The sequence below is a fragment of the Rana temporaria genome, chromosome 2 (genome assembly GCF_905171775.1).
Source record: "Rana temporaria chromosome 2, aRanTem1.1, whole genome shotgun sequence".
NCBI lineage: Eukaryota > Metazoa > Chordata > Amphibia > Anura > Ranidae > Rana > Rana temporaria.
The window spans coordinates 12,580,224-12,600,452 of record NC_053490.1 but is presented as its reverse complement, the minus strand read 5'-3'; the positions used below and the strand labels follow the sequence as shown (position 1 = coordinate 12,600,452).

The window sequence follows — 20,229 nt, the reverse complement described above, 5'->3', positions numbered from 1 at the left end:
CACAGTACAGGGGGGATGCAGAAGGGCACAGTACAGGGGGGATGCAAAAGGGCACAGTACAGGGGGGATGCAGAAGGGCACAGTACAGGGGGGATGCAGAAGGGTGCAGTACTGGGGGAATGCAGAAGGGCACAGTACAGGGGGATGCAGAAGGGCACAGTACAGGGGGATGCAGAAGGGTGCAGTACAGGGGGAATGCAGAAGGGCACAGTACAGGGGGATGCAAAAGGGCACAGTACAGGGGGGATGCAGAAGGGCACAGTACAGGGGGGATGCAGAAGGGTGCAGTACAGGGGGAATGCAGAAGGGCACAGTACAGGGGGATGCAGAAGGGCACAGTACAGGGGGATGCAGAAGGGCGCAGTACAGGGGGATGCAGAAGGGCACAGTACAGGGGGGATGCAGAAGGGCACAGTACAGGGGGGATGCAGAAGGGTGCAGTACTGGGGGAATGCAGAAGGGCACAGTACAGGGGGATGCAGAAGGGCACAGTACAGGGGGATGCAGAAGGGTGCAGTACAGGGGGAATGCAGAAGGGCACAGTACAGGGGGAATGCAGAAGGGCACAGTACAGGGGGATGCAGGAGGGAAAAGTACAGGGTGATGCAGAAGGGCACAGTACAGGGGGAATGCAGAAGGGCACAGTACAGGGGGATGCAGAAGGGCGCAGTACAGGGGGATGCAGAAGGGCGCAGTACAGGGGGATGCAGAAGGGCACAGTACAGGGGGATGCAGAAGGGCGCAGTACAGGGGGGGTAAAAGGGCAAAGTATAGGTTCTGGGACGCTTCCCGGGACACGACCATATCAGGACAGTTTAGTAAAAAGCATGACTGTCCCAGCAAATCCGGGAGAGTTGGTAAGTATGATGTAATGCAAGGTTATTGTGGGGCCCCCCCGTGTACCTGGGGCCCCTGGATAGTACCAAGGGGTGCCCTTGCATTAAGATGGCCCTGGGTTAGCATGCAGAGCACTGCTTGATTTCTTTGGGGGAAGGTCTTTTTTCTGACGCACAATGCTCATATATCTTGGGGGGACGTAGTTTGCCATCTTCACCCTAGATGCTAGATCACCTTGTCCTGCTCCTGACTCTGATGATGCTAAAATACAAAATTCGATTGGTGCTCATTTAATGAATGTCTCCTTCCAAAAATGTTTGTTAAAGTTTTCTCGATTTCCTTGTTTCTGAGACAAAATATGATGGGGCTGCTCAAATGCGGCACGAACGTGTAAAGGCAGATCAGGAAGACGTAAATGTCGTGTTGGGGTTTGGTCGGCAGCTGCTCGTAGGTGTAGACGACCAGGCGCGGTACGTTGTATACGGCGATGACAAACCAGTGTGTGATGCAGGTGTACAGCGCCTTGGCCCAGGTCCTGGACCGGCCCGATGAGTAGACACTGGTGATTATGATGCTGTACGAGAACACAATAAAGGACAACGGACCTAAGTGGCAGGCCAAACCAATATAATAAGCTTTCAGCAAGATGGCCACCACGTTAATGCGAGACGTGACTGCCGTGGTTCCGATGGCACAGAAGAGATTTTTAATTTTGTTGATGGCGTAGTAGGGAAGCTGGTTGGCCAACGACATGACGCAAAGTCCAATCACAAACGCCATGAAATATAACATGAGGCAGGAGGCTATGATGACTCGGTTGCTGATAATGGCATGGTATCTCAGTGGCTTACAGATGGCAACGTAACGATCAATGGCCATCAGCATGATGATGAGCGAGTCCAGAGGGTTGCAGGTGTGGATGATGGTCATCTGTAGGAAGCACTCGTGGTAGGACATGGAGTCAGCCCCATACCAGTACTTGGAGATCACTTTCGGCAATATGGCTGTGTCGAAGAGAAGGTCAGAGATGGACAGGCTAGCGATGATGATGTACATTGGCTGGTGAAGGTTCTGCTTGGAGACAACCAGGACAATGACCATTCCATTGGCACATAGTGACACACTATAGAGTAGGAGGAAGGGAATGGAGATGACGGTGTTGAATTCCTCAGGAAGGCCTGGGAACCCAACCAGGACAAAACGGTATGTTTCAGACTGGTTGGCCATTGGCAATGTGGGAAATTTTCTGTTAAAATAAAACGAGAATCAGTAAAAAGGACAATTACAAAAGTTATATAGCTGGATTCAGAGAGATTTAGGCGGGCGTAGCGTATCTCAGATACACTACGCCGCCGTAAGTTAGAGCAGCAGGTCCTGTATTCACAAAGAAGTTGCGCTCTAACTTATGGTGGCGTAGTGTAACTGGGCCGGCGTAAGCCCGCCTAATTCTTACTAATTTTTACTAGCGGCGCATGCGCCGTCCGTGGACGTATCCCAGTGCGCATGCTCCAAATTACGCCGCAAAGACTCATTGGTTTCGACGTGAACGTAAATTACGCCCAGCCCCATTCACAGACGACTTACGCAAGTAAAACGTGAAAAATTTGACGCGGTTCCGACGTCCATACTAACATTGGCTGCTCCATCTTTTTGGTGGTTTATCTTTACGCCTGAAAACGCCTTACACCTTACGTAAACGGCGTATCTTTACTGCGACGGCCGGGCGTACGTTCGTGAATAGGCGTATCTAGCTGATTTACATATTCTAGGCGTAAATCAGCATACACGCCCCTAGCGGCCAGCGTAAATAGGCAGCTAAGATACGACGGCGTAGGAGGTCGTATCTCGGCAACATTTAAGCGTATCACAGTTTGAGCATATGCTTAATGTTACGACCGTGCGGATTCAGAGTTACGACGGCGTATCTACTGATACGCCGTTGTAACTGTACCTGAATCCGGCTAAAAGTATCTATCTTTAACCACCTTAATACCGGGCCTATTCTGGCACTCCTCTCCTACATGCAAAAATCATAATTTTTTTGCGAGAAAAATACTCAGAACCCCCAAACACTATGGCCCGGATTCACAAAGCACTTGCGCCAACGTATCTCAAGATACGCCGCGTAAGTGCAACTATGCGCCGTCGTATCTGTGCGCCGGGCCCACAAAAATAAGATACCCCTAAAAACAGGCTATATTCCACTGGCGTAACTTGCCTACGCCGGCGTAGAGTGGGCGCATATTTACGCTGGACGCATTTGGCGCTCCCATTGATTTTCTATTCAAATATGAAAATGAGGGAGGTACGGCGATTCACGATTATACATGCGCCCGACGCAGGCTACGCGATGTAGTCGTCCGGCGTAAAGTTAAGCCCCATAAAGGAGGTGTAACTCAGCAGCAGACATGCAAAGGTCTGCACCAGGGAACACAAGCCGACGTATTTTACGTAGTTTACGTTGGACGTGAATATGACTAGGCGTAGGTTACGTTCACGCCGTAGGCAGTGATCCGGTGTATCTTAGGCAGTTATTCCGACGTATTTGTGAGCATGCGCACTGGGATGCGTCCACGGGACGGCGCATGCGCCGTTCATAATACGTATCTGTCTGGCGCTCGGCCCATCATTTGCATGGGGTCACGTCTCATTTGCATGACTCACGCCCACTTCCACCTACGCCGGCTTACGCCTAGGAAACCTAGCACAGTTTTGGGAGCAAGTGCTTTGTGAATTCCATGCTTGCCTCTCTGCGCTGCGTCCGCGTAGCGTACAGGAGGTATACGGTGGCATAAATGTGCGCCGCTGTCTGTGAATCCAGGCCTATATATGTTTTTTTAGCAGACACCCTAGGGAATAAAGTGGCGGTCATTGCAACTTTTTATCTTGCACTGTATTTGTGGAATCATTTTTCAAACGCCTTTTTATGGGGAAACAAAACGGTTTCATGAATTCAAAAATAACAAAACAGTAAAGTTAGCCCAATTTTTTTGTATAATGTGAGAGATGATGTTACGCCGAGTAAATAGATACCCAACATGTCAGTCAAGGAATGGCGCCAAACTTTAGTACTTCCATAGGCGACGCTTATTTTTTTTTACAGGTTATCAGTTTAGAGTTACAGAGGAGGTCTAATGCTAGAATTGTTGCTCGCGCTCGAACGCACCCGCCGATACCTCACATGTGTGGTTTGAACAGCGTTTACATATGTGGGCGGGACTTGTTTTTGCTTCTGAGTGCGAGCTACCGGGGACAGAGGCGTTTTAAATAATGTTTTTGTTTTTTTTATTTATTATTTTGCACTTTTTTGATTACTTTTATTTGTATTACAAGGAATGTAAACATCCTTTGTAATAGGAATATATTGTGACAGGTCCTCTTTATGGAGAGATGCGGGGTCAATAAGACCTCACATCTCTTCTCCAAGCTGGAAAGCTTGAGATCGGGGAAAAAATAATCACAGATCTCATGCTGACAGCCGCGATTGCAGCTTTATTTACTTCTGGGTACCCAGGCGTGACGTCATAATGTCGCATCCGGGCCTCCGATGGTCATAGAGATGACTGGTGATCATCTGGTCACCAGAAATCTCTATGCTTTTCATCCGGCGCCTGCCAATCATTTTTCCGGGTCTCCGATGGCACGGGAGAGCCCAGAGAAGCACCGGATGGTGGCAGGAGGGGGGAGTTTATCCCCTCCCGTCACCTATAAGAAAGATCAAGCAGGGGAACTGCCGCTATGATTGTTCTTATGGTGCGCAGCATCGCCGGCTGAAAATAGTGATATCTGAATGATGCCTGTAGCTGCCCCCATCATTCAGATATCCCCCTGAAAGTCCAGGACGTCATATGACGTCCTTGGGCGGGAAGTGGGTAAAGTGGAGCTTGAGGATTTTTTGTAAAAACACAGCTTCCAGTTCTTTTAGGGGGAGACATGACCAATCGTATGTTCATACAAAGCCTAAACAGCGATCTATCATTTCCCCTAGTCAGTCCCACCCCCCCTTCAGTTAGAACACAATGAAGGAACATAATTAACCCCTTGATTGCCCGCTAAAAAAAAATTATTAATAAAAATGCCATAAATCTATCCCCTATTTTGTAGACGCTGTAACGTTTGCGCAAACCAATCAATAAACGCTTATTGCGATTTTTTTAACGAAAAATATGTAGAAGAATACGTATCGGCCTAAACTGAGGAAAAAAATAGTTTTTTTATATATATTTTTGGGGGATATTTATTATAGCAAAAAGTAAAAAATAGTCATTTTTTTTTCAAAATTGTCGCTCTATTTTTGTTTATAGCGCAAAAAATAAAAACCGCAGAGTTGATCAAATACCACCACAAGAAAGCTCTATTTGTGGGGAAAAAAAGGACGATAATTTTGTTTCGGAGCCACGTCGCACGACCGCGCAATTGTCAGTTAAAGTGACACAGTGCCGAATTACAAAACGTGCTCTGGTCAGGAAGGGGGTAAATTCTTCCGGGGCTGAAGTGGTTAAATAGCATACATACAAAAGAAGGTACAGCGCTAATGTGAATGAAATTTAAAGTGAATGAACCAAATAAAACAAAATATGATAAATCAGAAAAATCTGTCGCTTGATTGAAAAACGGCAGAAAATATTGATAAAAAATTCATATAATGTCCGAGAGTGAAAAAGAAAAAATTGTTGATCCTCCACCAATCAATACTTGAATATAATTAGTAATGGCAATAATGATGAAAATCAATAAAGAAAGTCCAAAAGTGAAGGTGAAACAAACGAAATTCCTAATCTTCCACCAAAAGAAAACACCCGTGTGATGGTATTTCAATCTGCTTACCAGATCCCCTGACCGTTTTTTAACGGTCAGTTAGAGCCCAGAGATGTTTTAAAGTCCTCTCAAGTGGACTGTAAACCAGCAGGTTACACAGATCGAATCATCAGCTGCTCCAAAACTTCAGATACAATGAGGAAGATACGCTCATATGTTCAAATGTTCAAGGAAAAAAGAACAAAAAATAGCTCCATGGTGAAGTACTGTATGTAAAGGTCTTTTAATGAAAAAGGATTGCACTTACAATTCAGTAGATATAAAACAGCCTGTCATATATCCCAGCGCGTGCTGACAATCGAATCCTGGTGGCTGTGCTCAGTGTGTATAGCTCTCTCCGCACAAGCGATGACGAGGTACGCTTTGGCCACTCCTACGTACGTTTCGTCGTAAGACGTCGTCGGGGATGAGCAATAGGTACTAGCTGCTTTTGTCACTTATTATCATTTAATCATCACGTATTAGCGCAGAGTTTTCCTTTGGTTTTTCCCAAGGAATTTTTATATTTGGTTAAATAACATGCCTGGGGGGGGTGTCCCAATCGCAAAAATTGCAGTGCCGAATCGCAAAAAGTGGCCTGGTCATTGACCAGCAAAATGGTCCGGGGCTGAAGTGGTTAACTACTACTCACCCGGCCACTGTACATATACATCCGGGTGGGCGCTTCCTCCTTCTGAGTGGACGTTCAGGAACGTCCCTCAGAAGGAGAGGGATCGTGCAAACGTGCCCATGCAGCGGCGTGATCCCGATGCGCTCGTGTCAGCCGGGCACGGCGCATCTCCCATCAGCAGGAGGGCTCTGTGATTGACCCTCCTAATCACATGATGGCTGTGTCCAATCACAGCTGTCATGTGATGTAGAGAGCCGGTTGCTAGGCGATCGGCTCTCCTCTCCTCACACAGAAGTTGTCAGTGAGGAGAGCGGATCTTTGCAGCCGACCGGTGATCAGTGAGTATGAGCTGGTTTTTACACACTGATCACCAGCCTAGTGTCCCCACACACAAGTCCCCAAAATAGTGTCCCCACACACATATCCCCACACAGTAAAAACACCTGCCCCCCCACATATGTAACAGTAAAAATCACATGTCCCAATGATCATCTGCACACATATGTCCGTGATCACCTGCGCACATCTGTACATAATCATCTGCGCACATATGTCCGTGATCACACGAACCAATTATTATACACTTAATGGGATTTCTTTTTACCAAAGACATGTAGCAGAATACATTTTGGCTTAAAATTATGACAAAATTCTATTTTTTTGGGGATTTCTTTTAAAATAGAAAGAAGAAAATAAATCGTTTTTTTTTCCAAATTTCCGCAGTTTTTTGGCAAAAAATAAAAATTGGTTTCGTAAATAAATACCACCAAAAGAAAGCTCTATTTGTGTGAACAAAATGATAAAAATTTCATTTATGTACAGTGTAGCACGACCGGGCTATTGTCATTAAAAATGCGATAGAGCTGAAAGCTGAAAATTAGTCTGGGAAGGAAGGGGGATCAAGTGCCCGGTATTGAAGTGGTTAACTCTGACTCTATAGCAGAATATTGTATGATGTTGGTAGCTCAGTAGATACAGTAATTATAGAAATCAGTTGTGTGCACGTTTAGTATGGAATGATAATACAATTGGCAATGACACGCTATCTCAGTAGTCTCCAAACTGCGGCCCGAGGGCCAGATGCGGCCCTTTGCTTGCCTTTATCTGGCCCTTGGGCCACTATCTCTCCCACTGATATGAGACACTTTTCTGCAATCTGACATCGACAGTGAAGCACCATTTCTCCCACTAACACCACTAATAGGGCACTATGCCTTCCTATGATACCAACGATGGGGCACTATTCCTCCCCCTAATACCAGATGTTTAGTCCCACTGATGCCAGGAAAATTTCCACCCCCGCTGGCCAAATTCCGGCCCTCCAAGAGTCTGAAGGACAATAAACCGGCCCTTTGTTTAGAATGTTTGGAGACCCCTGCGCTATCTGATGAGTAAACTGTAGGTTTGCCTCGCTCTTTGGCTGTACAATGGAGAATCTTATTACACGGGAAGGTCCTAGCTATGTGGAAAGTATCCTCAGCTGGTGAATTGGTCCGTTCCCTGGATATTACTCACCCTTCACACCGCCGCCATCAGACGAGGACACTCAGAGCTCCTCTCACGGGTGAAGTGCCGACTGTCCGGGATTTTATAGATGTGCCGAGAACAAAACAGCCCTCCCCGGTGATTTCCCAACGCAGCCAATTCTAATTGCTAATTATATTCATCTCAACTTTTCTGTTCTGGAGGGACTTCCAGTCCTAGTAATGAAGATCTCCTCTATGGATATAATGGGCCAGATTCACAAAGAGATACGACGGTGTATCTCCTGATACACCGTCGTATCTCTGACTTAGGCCCGTCGTATCTATGCGCCAGTTACGCATTGATATGCCTAAGATCCGACAGGTGTAACTGTGTTACACCGTCGGATCTTAACTGCAATTTAAAAATGGCCGCTGGGGGCGTTCTCGCTGATTTACGCTGAGAAATATGTAAATCAGCAAGATACGCCAATTCACAAACGTACGCGGGCCCGATGCAGTGTTGTTATGACGTTTACGTAAGCGTTTTCCCGGCGTATACTTACCCCTGCTTCTATGAGGCGCAGCCAATGTTAAGTATAGCCGTCGTTTTTTTTACGTCGTTTGCGTAGGCCGATTCTCAAACGCGCTGGACGCAAGTTACGCTCACGCCGAAACCAATGACGTCCTAGCGACGTCATTGGGAGCAATGCACGCAGGGAAAATTTGCGGCCGGCGCATGCGCATTTAAATCGGCGCGGTTACGCGCCTGATTTAAATAGTACACTCCCCCTAGCCGCGGAATTTGAATTCCGCCGGGGGATTTACGATCCGCCGCCGCAAGTTTTGAGGTAAGTGTTTTGTGAATTACCCACTTGCCTCTCAAACTTGCAGCGGCGTATCTTAAATCACATAGGTCACGCGGATCTAAAGATCCGCTGATCTATGTGAATCTAGCCCCATGTGTCTGTTTCATTTTACCAAAAAGAGACGTTTACCGAATATTTCTACAGATCAGCTTCAAGCTAGGCCTGCCTAAATTTACCTGCAGTCACAACAATTCCTAACTCTAGCACCTACCTAAGTAGAGGGTGCTACACTGCCTTAAAGGGGTTGTAAAGGTTTTGTTTTTTTCACCGTGAAAAAAAACCTGGCAATGACCGAAACTTTGTGGGCTCGTTCCCGTGACGGTTTCCCCCAGCTTGAGTCAGCTCTAGGGTGACCACATTTCCAAACTACCATTCAGGGACCTTCCCAAATATCAGCTTGTGCTGTAACAAATCACAGCACAGTGATTGGACACAAGAGGCGGGATTTATGATTTCTCCAATCACAAGCAGGAGGCGGGGACTGTGCTCCTCCAGGCATTCCCAGCCAGGATAAGTACTGCCAATGAGTAAAGCGGTGATGTGGCGGCCTTTTTTGGGGGCATTAGTTTGGCTTGGGGGGGTGACTGTGTCAGTTTCATTCGGGGACACTGTATTGTCCTGGAATGAAGGTGCCCGGGACAGACCTGCAAAATGCGGGACTGTCCCGGGCAATCCGAGACATGTGGTCACCCTAGTTAGCTCGTCATTGGATATTGATAGCAGCGCAGCCATTGGCTCGCGCTGCTGTCAATCATATCCAATGACGCGCCCCGCCAGGGGCGGGGCCGAGTAACACAATGAGCGGCTATAGCCGCCGGCTGTATCACGGGAGCACACCCGCAATAACTTTACACCATGCAAGAGAGCTCGCATAAAGGTGGAAATTTCTTGCGGGGGGAGCCGAGACAGCCGCCGAGGGACCCCAGAAGACTAGGTTCGGGGCCACTCTGTGCAAAACGAGCTGCACAGTGGAGGTAAGTATAACCAGGGGTGGACTGACAACTCATGGGGCCCAGGGTAATAGGAGATTATGGGGCCCTCGGGCAATAGGTGATTGTGGGGCCCCCAGGCCATAGATTATGGGGCCACAGTATATATACACACACACATACAGTATACATACACAGTATACATACTGTGGTGGTGGGACCCTGTGCTACATGAAAGATTGCTGGTTTATGCCAGATTTTGGAGAGAAAGACACATTGATTGCACAGCTGTGTGTTGAGCTATTTAGTTCTGACCTGACTATGGCTCAAGGCCCCACCCAACAGACAGGAAGTCTGTTCCTGGGAGTCATGTGGACTCCCACCCCTCTGAGAGGAGTCAGAGATGTTGCATGGGTGCAGCCAGAGCATGTATGTCTGCAGGAGGCAGATGTCATTGGTGATTGAGCAGCAAGGCCCTGACCAGGAGTAAGCGAGGAGTGAGCTTAACTCTAGGAAACTCTGTTTGTTCTGAGGAACAGACCTAAGGCCTAGGCTAAAGGCATGAAACAGCCGGATGGCAAGAATGAAAGCCAGGAGGCTAAAGTGTTGAGTATGCAAGATACAGTAATGGTGGAACCCTCTGTGAGGGCTACTGATGTATTTGCAAACTTTTTGTGCTTTTAAATAAAAGTGGGCTACCAGGCCCTTAAAAATTCAGTTCTGGACTGGCGTACTCACTGAAAAACCTTGCTATTGAGGTTAAACAGAAGGATGTGATGTTGATCTCAGATGGTTTGGTTGCCAAAGATAACCACACAGGGGTTATTGAACCTGAGAAACAAATGTTGTTGGTTAATGTTGCGTCAGGTAGTGAGAGCGGTCAGTCCCTGACAGATTTCATGGAAGTGGGTCCCCAACAGTCCCGGGAGAGTAGGTCTGTGGGAGAAAAAAGAAGGATCCTGAGGCCAGAAGGTAGAAGGGATAGAGAGATTAGTGGGAGCCCACAGTTTAGGAAGAAATGCTGGTAGAAGCACACCCGGAAGAAGATGTGGGTGGAGTGCCCCTTTAGAGAAAAGGTTGGGCAGATTAGGATTCCTGCTGCTGATAGTTGGCACAGAGGCACCACGGTGAAGTGCTGGTGGAAACATACCCGGAAAAAATGGGCCTACGCAGCCAATGGCTGGCACAGAGGTGTCCCATTTGTGATGATGGGTCTATGTGTTCCTCCCTCTGGTTCGAAACAGGGGGGGGAGGATATGTGGTGGTGGGACTCTGTGCTACGTGAAAGGTTGCTGGTTTACGCCAGATTTTGGAGAGAAAGACGCACTAATTACACAGCTGTGTGTTCAGCTATTTAGTTCTGACCTGACTATGGCTCAGAGACCCCTATTGCCTTGTGAAGACTGAGAAGAAGAGTAAATTCAATACCTTCGCCATCTCTCCATCCTTAGTAACCAGATTCCATTCATCATTCTTTGATCTGACCTCCCTTTCTTCCTATTTATGTACTTAAAGAATTTCTTGTTTTTTCTTTTACTTTCCTCCGCTTTATGCCTTTTGTGTTCTATCTTAGCCGCCCTGATTGCACCTTTACATTTCTTGTTGCATTCTTTGCAAAGTTGGAATGCTGATGATGATTCCTCAGGCTTGTATTTTTTGAAGGCCTTCTCCTTTGCTTTTATATGCATTTTTACATTGGAGTTAGACCACCCAGGACTTTTATTAGCTCTTTTAAATGTATTTCACATTGGGATGCACTGGCTATTGCCCTTTATTTAATATGTTTTTAACTACTTCCCGACCTGCCGCCGCAGTGCTACGGCGGCAGGTCGGCTCCCCTGCGCGAGAGCCCGTACAATAACGTTGGGTCTCTCTGCGGCCACTAGGGGCGCCCGCGCCGCCGGAGGCGCGTGCGAGAGCCCCCCCGCTCATCCGTGACTCCCGTGCGGGTGCACGGCGGACGCGATCGCCGCCGGGCACCCACGATTGCTCGTTACAGAGCGGGGACCGGGAGCTGTGTGTGTAAACACACAGCTCCCGGTCCTGTCAGGGGGAGAAATGCCTGACCGTCTGTTCATACAATGTATGAACAGCGATCAGTCATTTCCCCTAGTGAGGCCTACAGTTAGAACACACCCAGGGAACATACTTAACCCCTTCCCCGCCCCCCTAGTGTTAACCCCTTCACTGCCAGTGGCATTTTTATAGTAATCCAATGCAGTTTTATAGCACTGATCGCTATATGCCAATGGTCCCAAAAATGTGTCAAAAGTGTCCGAAGTGTCTGCCATAATGTCGCAGTACCGAAAAAAAAGTCCCCGGACCCTTTTTTTCAGGCGGCATTGGCGTTCGGCCATACAAAGCAATGGGAAGGCTTTGTTAAAAAAAATAAAAAGTTACACACTCGCGGAAAAATACGCCGCGTATGCAGCGTATCTTGTCGCGGAGGTGTGAATGCAGCCTTAGACCAAAAGGATGTTGGTAAGGGACATTTCACTGACAGTTGAAAAAAAACACACATTTTTAAATAGTGTCCCTGGTTTTACTGAGGCTGGCAACCCTGATGGGGCCCCTTAGTGGCATGGGGCCCTCCAGCAGTGCCTGAGTGCCCGAATGGTCAGTCCACCCCTGAGTCCCACCATTGTATAGCACTACAATGCAGGAAGCAGAGCCTGGATTTGTAAAGGGAAAAGAATATGGGTCTTTTTAAAGACTTTATAACATGAATTTACATGAATGAATTATAACATTATACAGATCAGGCTGATCTTTTTTAAATATTTAATATTTGTTTTAAATATATATACTGAATACCTAAAAATAAAAAAAATAAAACAACAAATTGTCATTAATGATGTTAGTGTTTGTATAGACAGTTTGGAAAGAGTCTTTGGTTGGAGGCCAGTAAATGGGAATAGATGACATGGACAGTCACAACAGAGCAATGACTCTACCTCAGTCTTTCACCTAGAATTTTTCTCAAGGTCCTTCTTATTTCTTGGGTCCGAAGACAAAAAATGATGGGGCTGCTGAAGTGGGGTACATAGGTGTACAGGCAATTAAGCAACACAAAGACATCGGTGTTGGAAAGTATCTGAGCCTGGATGCCGTAATCGATGACCCGAGGTAAGTAGAAGAGGGTGATGACAAACCAGTGCGCGATGCAGGTGTTGTAGAGCTTCTGCCAGTTTTCTGATCGGGATGTCAGATAAATACTTGCAATGATGACAATGTATGAAATTAAAATGAAGGTTAAAGGACCTACGTGCATGATTATGCCAGCATAAAATCCATTCCTTCTGATCATCGAAGTATCCGTACATGACAGAACAGCGACAAGAGACATCGAGCAGTAAAACAACCGGATTCTGTTTGGTCCGCAAAATGGAAGAGGAAGAACCCAACTCATGACAAATAATCCAACAGAGGAACCAGCAAGCCAGACCAGGCAACACAATGCCATGGCCACTTTATTGGTAATTATAGAGTGATATCTAAGAGGCTTGCAGATGGCAACATACCGATCAAAGGCCATCAGCATAATGGTTAAGGAATCGACACAGTTCAAGGAATGGACCATCCCCATCTGAAAACAACAGGCAGTAAAAGATAAAGTCCCGTCTCCAGAAAAATATCTGACGATAATATTCGGCATGGTCGATGTGTCAAAAATGAGGTCAGAAACAGCCAGGTTTAGGATAATGATATACATGGGCTGGTGTAGATGGGCCTTCAGGAGGATTATCATTATCACCGTGATATTTGCACACAGAGATAGGCTGTAGACACAGATTATTACTGAAGCCACTATGGCATAAAACTTTTCCGGGAGACCTGGGAAACCAATGAGGATGAATTGAAAGACCTCAGATTCATTCCCCATGCTATCTGTGGGACACAAAGTAAAAAATTAAAGGGTCACTAAAGGAAATTTTTTTTTGAACTAAATAGCTTCCTTTACCTTACTGCAGTACTGGTTTCATGTCCTCATTGTTCGTTTTTGCTCTGATGTTGCTGTAATTCTGCTCTGTTCTGGACACTTCCTGGTTATCTGTTTCCTGATGACCACAGTACTGGGAGATTCTAGTTTCATTTTCCAAACCATCACTGCTCTATGGCTCTGTATAGCACAGAGGCAGGATAACATGCAAAAACTATATGCAAAAACGAAACTAGATGCAAAAACGAAACTAGAGGTACATTATATGATTGATTTTTAACTATTTTTAATCAATTTTAAAAGGAATCAGTTAACTATTATGTCTCTATACCCTGTAAACAGTCATTTCAGCAAAAACATTTTTTCCCTTTGCAACTCCTTTAACCACTTAAGGACCGCCTCCTGCACATTTACGTCGGCAGAATGGCACGGCTGGGCACATGCACGTACAGGTACGTCCTGTGCTAGTACCCAGCCGTGGGTCGCGGGCGCGCGCCCGCGACCCGGTCCGAAGCTCCGGGACTGCGGGACCCGCGGACCCGATCGCCGCTGGAGTCCCACGATCGGTCCCCGGAGCTGAAGAACGGGAACAGCTTCCCCGTTCTTCACTGTGGCTCCGTCATCGATCGTGTGATCCCTTTTATAGGGATACACAATCAATGACATCACACCTACAGCCACACCCCCCTACAGTTGTAAACACACATGAGGTCATACATAACCCCATCAGCGCCCCGTTGTGGTTAACTCCCAAACTGCAATTGTCATTTTCATTTTGGTCCCAAAAATGTGTCAAAAAAAGTGTCCGCCATAATGTAGCAGTCACAAAAAAAATTGCTGATCGCCGCCATTAGTAGTAAAAAAAAAAATTAATAAAAATGCAATAAAACTATCCTCTATTTTGTAAACGCTATAAATTTTGCGCAAACCAACCGATAAACGCTTATTGCGATTTTTTTTTTACCAAAAATAGGTAGAAGAATACGTATCGGCCTAAACTGAGGAAAAATTTTTTTTTTATATATTTTTGGGGGATATTTATTATAGCAAAAAGTAAAAAATATTGAATTTTTTTCAAAATTGTCACTCTATTTTTGTTTATAGCGCAAAAAATAAAAACCGCAGAGGTGATCAAATACCACCAAAAGAAAGCTCTATTTGTGGGGAAAAAAAGGACGCCAATTTTGTTTGGGAGCCACGTCGCACGACCGCGCAATTGTCTGTTAAAGCGACGCAGTGCCGAATCGCAAAACCTGGCCGGGTCCTTTAGCTGCCTAAAGGTCCGGGTCTTAAGTGGTTAAGTTATGACAAAATCATTGGTTAAAGATGATATGTTATAATAATTAATTAAATTAAGGATCAAATGTATTGTACGTATAACTACGTCGTGATTTTCTCCTGTAGGATTTAAAAACAATGTGTTTGCACGTTCTCTTTGTAATCATTTATTTAATTTTAGTTTTTTAATTTGTTGCCTAAAATGGTGGTGATTTTGCAAATCTACTTTATGATTCCTACGCACTTCCATTCATGCCTGCTCTCCTCTCATCTGTTACCATTCTTCTCTTCTTCCATCCACACCTGCTCTCTTGCTTGGCCATTTCCCTCCACTTCACCCATGTCCACTCTCCACTTTGACATTTTTCCTCTACTTCCATTTATCCTTGCTCTGCTCTTGAGCCATTTTCTTCTACCTTTGCCCATTCTCTACTCTGACCATTCTACTCCACTATTACCCATGCCCACTCTCTTCTTTGGCTATTCTCCTCCACACCTATCCATGCCTGCTCCCTTCTCTGAACATTTTTCTCCAACTTATGTCTGCTTACCTGCTTGTACATTCTCCTTTACTCCGACCCATGTATGTTTTCTCCCTCGATCATTCTCTTTCACTCCGACCCATGCCTTATCTCTTCTTTGCCCATTTTCCTTCACTTCCACCCATGTTATCTCTCCAGATTGGACATTATCCTCCATTCCCACCCATGCATGTTCTTATATGTAGTCATTCTACTCTACTTCCAACAATGCCTGATCTCCTATGTGGCTCTGCCCACTTTCTCCACTCCCACCCATGATATCTCTCCTGCATGGACATTATCCTCTACTTCCACCCATTATTTCTCGCATGCATGGACATTATCCTCCACTCCCACCCATGTAGGTTCTCATCTGTTTCCATTCTTCTCTACTTCTACCCATGCTTGATCTCCTCTATGGCTATTCTTCTTTACTTCCACCCATTATTTCTCTCATGCATGGACATTATCCTCTACTTCCACCCATGGATGTTCTTATCTGTTGCCATTCTACACTACTTCCACCCTTTCCTGATCTCCTCTCTGCTCATTTTTCTCTATTCCCACCCATATCTCTCCTGCATGGACAATATCCTCTACTTCCACTCATGCATGTTCTTATCTGTTGCCATTCTACACTACTTCCACCCTTTCCCGATCTCCTCTCTGCCCATTTTTCTCTATTCCCACCCATGATGTCTCTCCTGCATGGACATTATCCTCTACTTCCACCCATGCATGTTCTTATCTGTTGCCATTCTACACTACTTCCACCCTTTCCTGATCTCCTCTCTGCTCATTTTTCTCTATTCCCACCCATGATGTCTCTCCTGCATGGACATTATCCTCCACTCCCACCCATGTAGGTTCTCATCTGTTTCCATTCTTCTCTACTTCTACCCATGTTTGGTCTCCTCTATGGCTTTTCTCCTTTACTTCCTTCCACCCATGCCTCTCTCCTCCTTTCCCATTTCCCTCCACTCCCACCCATGTATGTTTTCATCTGTTGCCATTCTTCTGTAGGTCAACCAATGCCTGATCTCCTCTCTGGCTATTCTCCTCTACTTCCATTCATGCCATCTTTCCTCCTTGCCCATTTTCCCCCACTCTCACCCATGTTATCTCTCCTAGTTGGACATGATTCTCCACTGACACTTATGCATGTTTCATCCAAGAGCACACACCGACACACGGCTCTTACGAAAGCTTTGTAAATCAAATGCTACCACACTTACTAAATGCTGCTAAAATGTTAATACCTAGGCATTGGAAACAGAATACAAGCCCCTCCCTTATGGAATGGAAAAAAGAAGTTAATTCAATAATGGAGGCAGAGAGATGGGTGCATAAGATTAAAGATAAACAGAATAAATTTAACAATGTATGGGCAGATTGGGAACACCACTCCCCACAGATATAATGGGAGTAATGAAGGGAGTTCATCTCCCTTCTCCTCCTTTCGTATTCTTTTCTTGAGCCACATATACTCACTCCTCTCTCTAAAATATACATGATGACTAATGGGAAAGATAAACTACAATATCAGCTGACTGTTTTTTTTTTTTTTTTGTGTTTGTTTTTTTTTTTATTATTATTTATTATTTTATTTTTTTTATTTATTGATTTATTTTTACCTTACTCACCTACCTGCCCTTACCCCCCCTACCCATGGAGGGGAGATGGGAGGAAATAGAGACTGAAGGGGAAAAAGAATGGGGTTTTCCCTCCTCTTCTTTTTTTTCCTCTTTTGGTGTAGGTAAACCACAAAGGGAAATATATAAAGAACACTTTAAACACTAGAGACACAGGTTAATACACACATAAGAAACACAGATACATAGACAGCACAAAAATAAACCCGTAAGGGGCTTAAAATTAATATATATGTAGGGAGGTACGCAGATATGTATGGGGGTGTGTGTATATACATACCAGTATACAAAACCCCCCCCCCCTTTTTTTTTTTTTTTTTTCTTTTTGTTAACACGAGGAAATAGGAAAGACTATTATGATAAATCACGATATAAACACGAAAAACACGATAGGGGCACAGGAATATAAGAGAGAAGAAGAGGGAACACCCAAATAGGGAACAATTTCCATGGAGGAAGAGAGAGGAGAAGGAAGGTATATTAAAGGAGTTCTCTGACCTAAAACTTTTAACCCCCGCTGTGCCCGGGCTGTAAAACTATACAAAATAAACTTTCACTTACCTGCCTACGATCCCCCGTTGTTCCGATATCGCCGTCCCGTTCTCCGGTCCCGGGCCCCTTCCGCTTCCTGTGTGTCGGTGACTCATAGTGCGCTCAGCCTATCAGCGGCCGCGACGGGACATTGCTGCGGCCGCTGATAGGCTGAGCGCACTATGAGTCACCGACACACAGGAAGCGGAAGAGACCGGGACCGGAGAACGGGACGGCGATATCGGAACAACGGGGGATCGTAGGCAGGTAAGTGAAAGTTTATTTTGTATAGTTTTACAGCCCGGGCACAGCGGGGGTTAAAAGTTTTAGGTCAGAGAACTCCTTTAATGGATTTACTTTATTTCCCCCCCCCCCTTTTTTTTTGTAGTTGTTGTGGGGTTTTTTTTTGTTTGTTTTGTTCTTTTTGTTCTTGTTCTTCTTTTTTTTTTCTCTCTGTTATGTACTTGTAGTGTTCGTATGTATAAATGTAATGTTCATTGTCTTTGATGGAAGTTGGTTTTATATGCAAGTGATGTTAAGCAATATACAGGAAAAAAAAAAAAATAATAATCAAATGCCAGGCTTCCCTAGCATTACACCTGTGGGGCTGTAGCCAAGTCTGGGCACAAGCCAGAACAGGCTCCTGGAAACACAGGAGGGTGCCCATTAGGAGGAGAGCTGGGATATGACATTATTTACCACCTCTGCCAGGTTAGCCCCCCCATATAAAAAAAATTGACTTTTTTTTATGCAGTTTGTTAGATCTTTGTTAGATCAGGTTAGATCAATCATTGTTTGCGTTAGATCACACACAGAAGAAGCAATATTAACAGTTATTTGCTGGGGGGGCTAACCCGTCATCAGCCCCCCCTTATTACATTTTCTGGCCAAAAATCATTCAGGCTAACAGATATTCGTTAGATCCGGTAAGATCAAGTGGTTTTAACGTTAGATCTCACATTGTTTCCGAGATATTCCACAAAAAAAATTGATTTTAGGTGGTACATATGCATGGACATATGGACGGGTTGGCCCCCCCTTATCAAATTTTCTGGCCGAAAATCATTTAGGCTAATAGATATTCGTTAGATCCGGTAAGATCAAGTGGTTTTAACGTTAGATCTCACATCATTTCAGAGATATTCCACATACAAATACAGATATTGGGTGTATACAAGGACTAATGAGGGGGGGCTGGCCCCCCCTTATCAATATTTTTGGCCAAAAATCATTCAGGCTAATAGATATTCGTTAGATCCGGTAAGATCAAGTGGTTTTAACATTAGATCTCACATAATTAGAGACTTATTAAGTGATTAATGAGGGGGGGCTGGCCCCCCCTTATCATTTTTTTTTACCAAAAATCATTCAGGCTAATAGATATTCGTTAGATCCGGTAAGATCAAGTGGTTTTAACGTTAGATCTCATATAATTAGGGACTTATTAAGTGATTAATGAGGGGGGGCTGGCCCCCCCTTATCATTTTTTTGGGCCAAAAATCATTCAGGCTAATAGATATTCGTTAGATCCGGTAAGATCAAGTGGTTTTAACGTTAGATCTCACATAATTTCCGAGATATTCCACATAAAAAAATAGATTTTAGGTGGTACATATGCATGGACATATGGACGGGTTGGCCCCCCCTTATCAAATTTTCTGGCCGAAAATCATTCAGGCTAATAGATATTCGTTAGATCCGGTAAAATCAAGTGGTTTTAATGTTAGATCTCACATAATTTCCAAGATATTCCACATAAAAAAAAAATCAAATTTTCTGGCCAAAAATCATTCAGGCTAATAGATATTCGGCTAGAATAAGGCTTACCTATAGGTAGTGGAAATATCTCCTAAACGTGCGCCGTTTAGGAGTTATTTCACTTGTAGTCCGCCGCAAATGTTAACGGTGCATGCGTGGGGAAGAAACTAAAAACTTAAGCCTTGTACACACGCACGGTTTTCTCAGCAAGAATCAGCAAGAAAACTGCTGGTAGAGCTTTTTTGCCGCGTAAACCGAGCGTGTGTACGAGGCTTAGAGGTTTCTCGTCAAGAAAACTGCCCAGAATCTAGACGAGAAAAATAGAGAACCTGCTCTCTCGTTGTGAGATTCTCTGCAGTGTTTTCCTGCCCAGAAACCCGAGCGTGTGTATACTTACCTCTCCATGGAAACCCGCCCATGCTCGAAATGACTTTGACGCATGCGTGTTAGCTTCCAAGGCATAGGCAGGGTGAAGCAAGATGGTGGCGACGGCATCGAATGTGACGAGCGCATGCTCGTCGTAGTCGATGACGTCACCGCGTTCGTGCCATTCAAAAGAACAGCGGTTCTTTTGAATGATGTCTGTACACTCCGCCGGCAAGAGATTCTTGCCAAGAATCTCTTTAGGAAAAACAATGTTTTCCATGTGTACAGGACTTAAGTGCAGTTTCTTCCCCAGCCTGTTCTGTGAATTGCAGCTCTCGTGTGCATGCGTGGGAGTGACATCATGCAGCTCCGGCGAATCACAGCGCCAGAGTCCGCAGCCCGGAAGTAAGAGGAGACAGAAGACGGACGCTTCCTGCAGTGGGGACATCGCTGGATTCTTTTGCAAGTAAGTGTCACATAATGGGCTGATATGCTTTACATTTGCAGGCTGTTCATGTAGCAAAAGAGGAAGTAAAACCCATCAGGGCTTACTTCCTCTTTAAGTGACCCTTCTCTACAGAGACTTCTATGACAGGCACCTCAAGCACCTGCCATTGCAGAAGTTATAAGAGCTGGAGATATGGAGCATTGTGACTC

At 45.3% G+C, this 20,229-nt stretch overlaps 2 protein-coding genes across 2 annotated transcripts; both read right to left on the bottom strand.

Moving 5' to 3' along the window:
• Window positions 1–1,033: 1,033 nt before the first annotated feature.
• On the bottom strand, window positions 1,034–2,067 carry LOC120928474 (putative olfactory receptor 56B2). The gene has a single exon (XM_040339570.1). It carries the CDS (start codon window positions 2,062–2,064, stop codon window positions 1,099–1,101), a length of 966 nt encoding a protein of 321 aa, XP_040195504.1. The 5' UTR covers window positions 2,065–2,067; the 3' UTR covers window positions 1,034–1,098.
• A 10,314-nt stretch (window positions 2,068–12,381) lies between these two features.
• LOC120928156 (olfactory receptor 6B1-like) lies at window positions 12,382–15,443 on the bottom strand. The gene is made up of 2 exons (XM_040339267.1): window positions 15,296–15,443; window positions 12,382–13,414 (listed from the first exon to the last, which is right to left on the bottom strand). The coding sequence occupies exons 1-2, from the start codon at window positions 15,441–15,443 to the stop codon at window positions 12,477–12,479; spliced, it is 1,086 nt and encodes a 361-aa protein (XP_040195201.1). The 3' UTR covers window positions 12,382–12,476.
• Window positions 15,444–20,229: the final 4,786 nt, after the last annotated feature.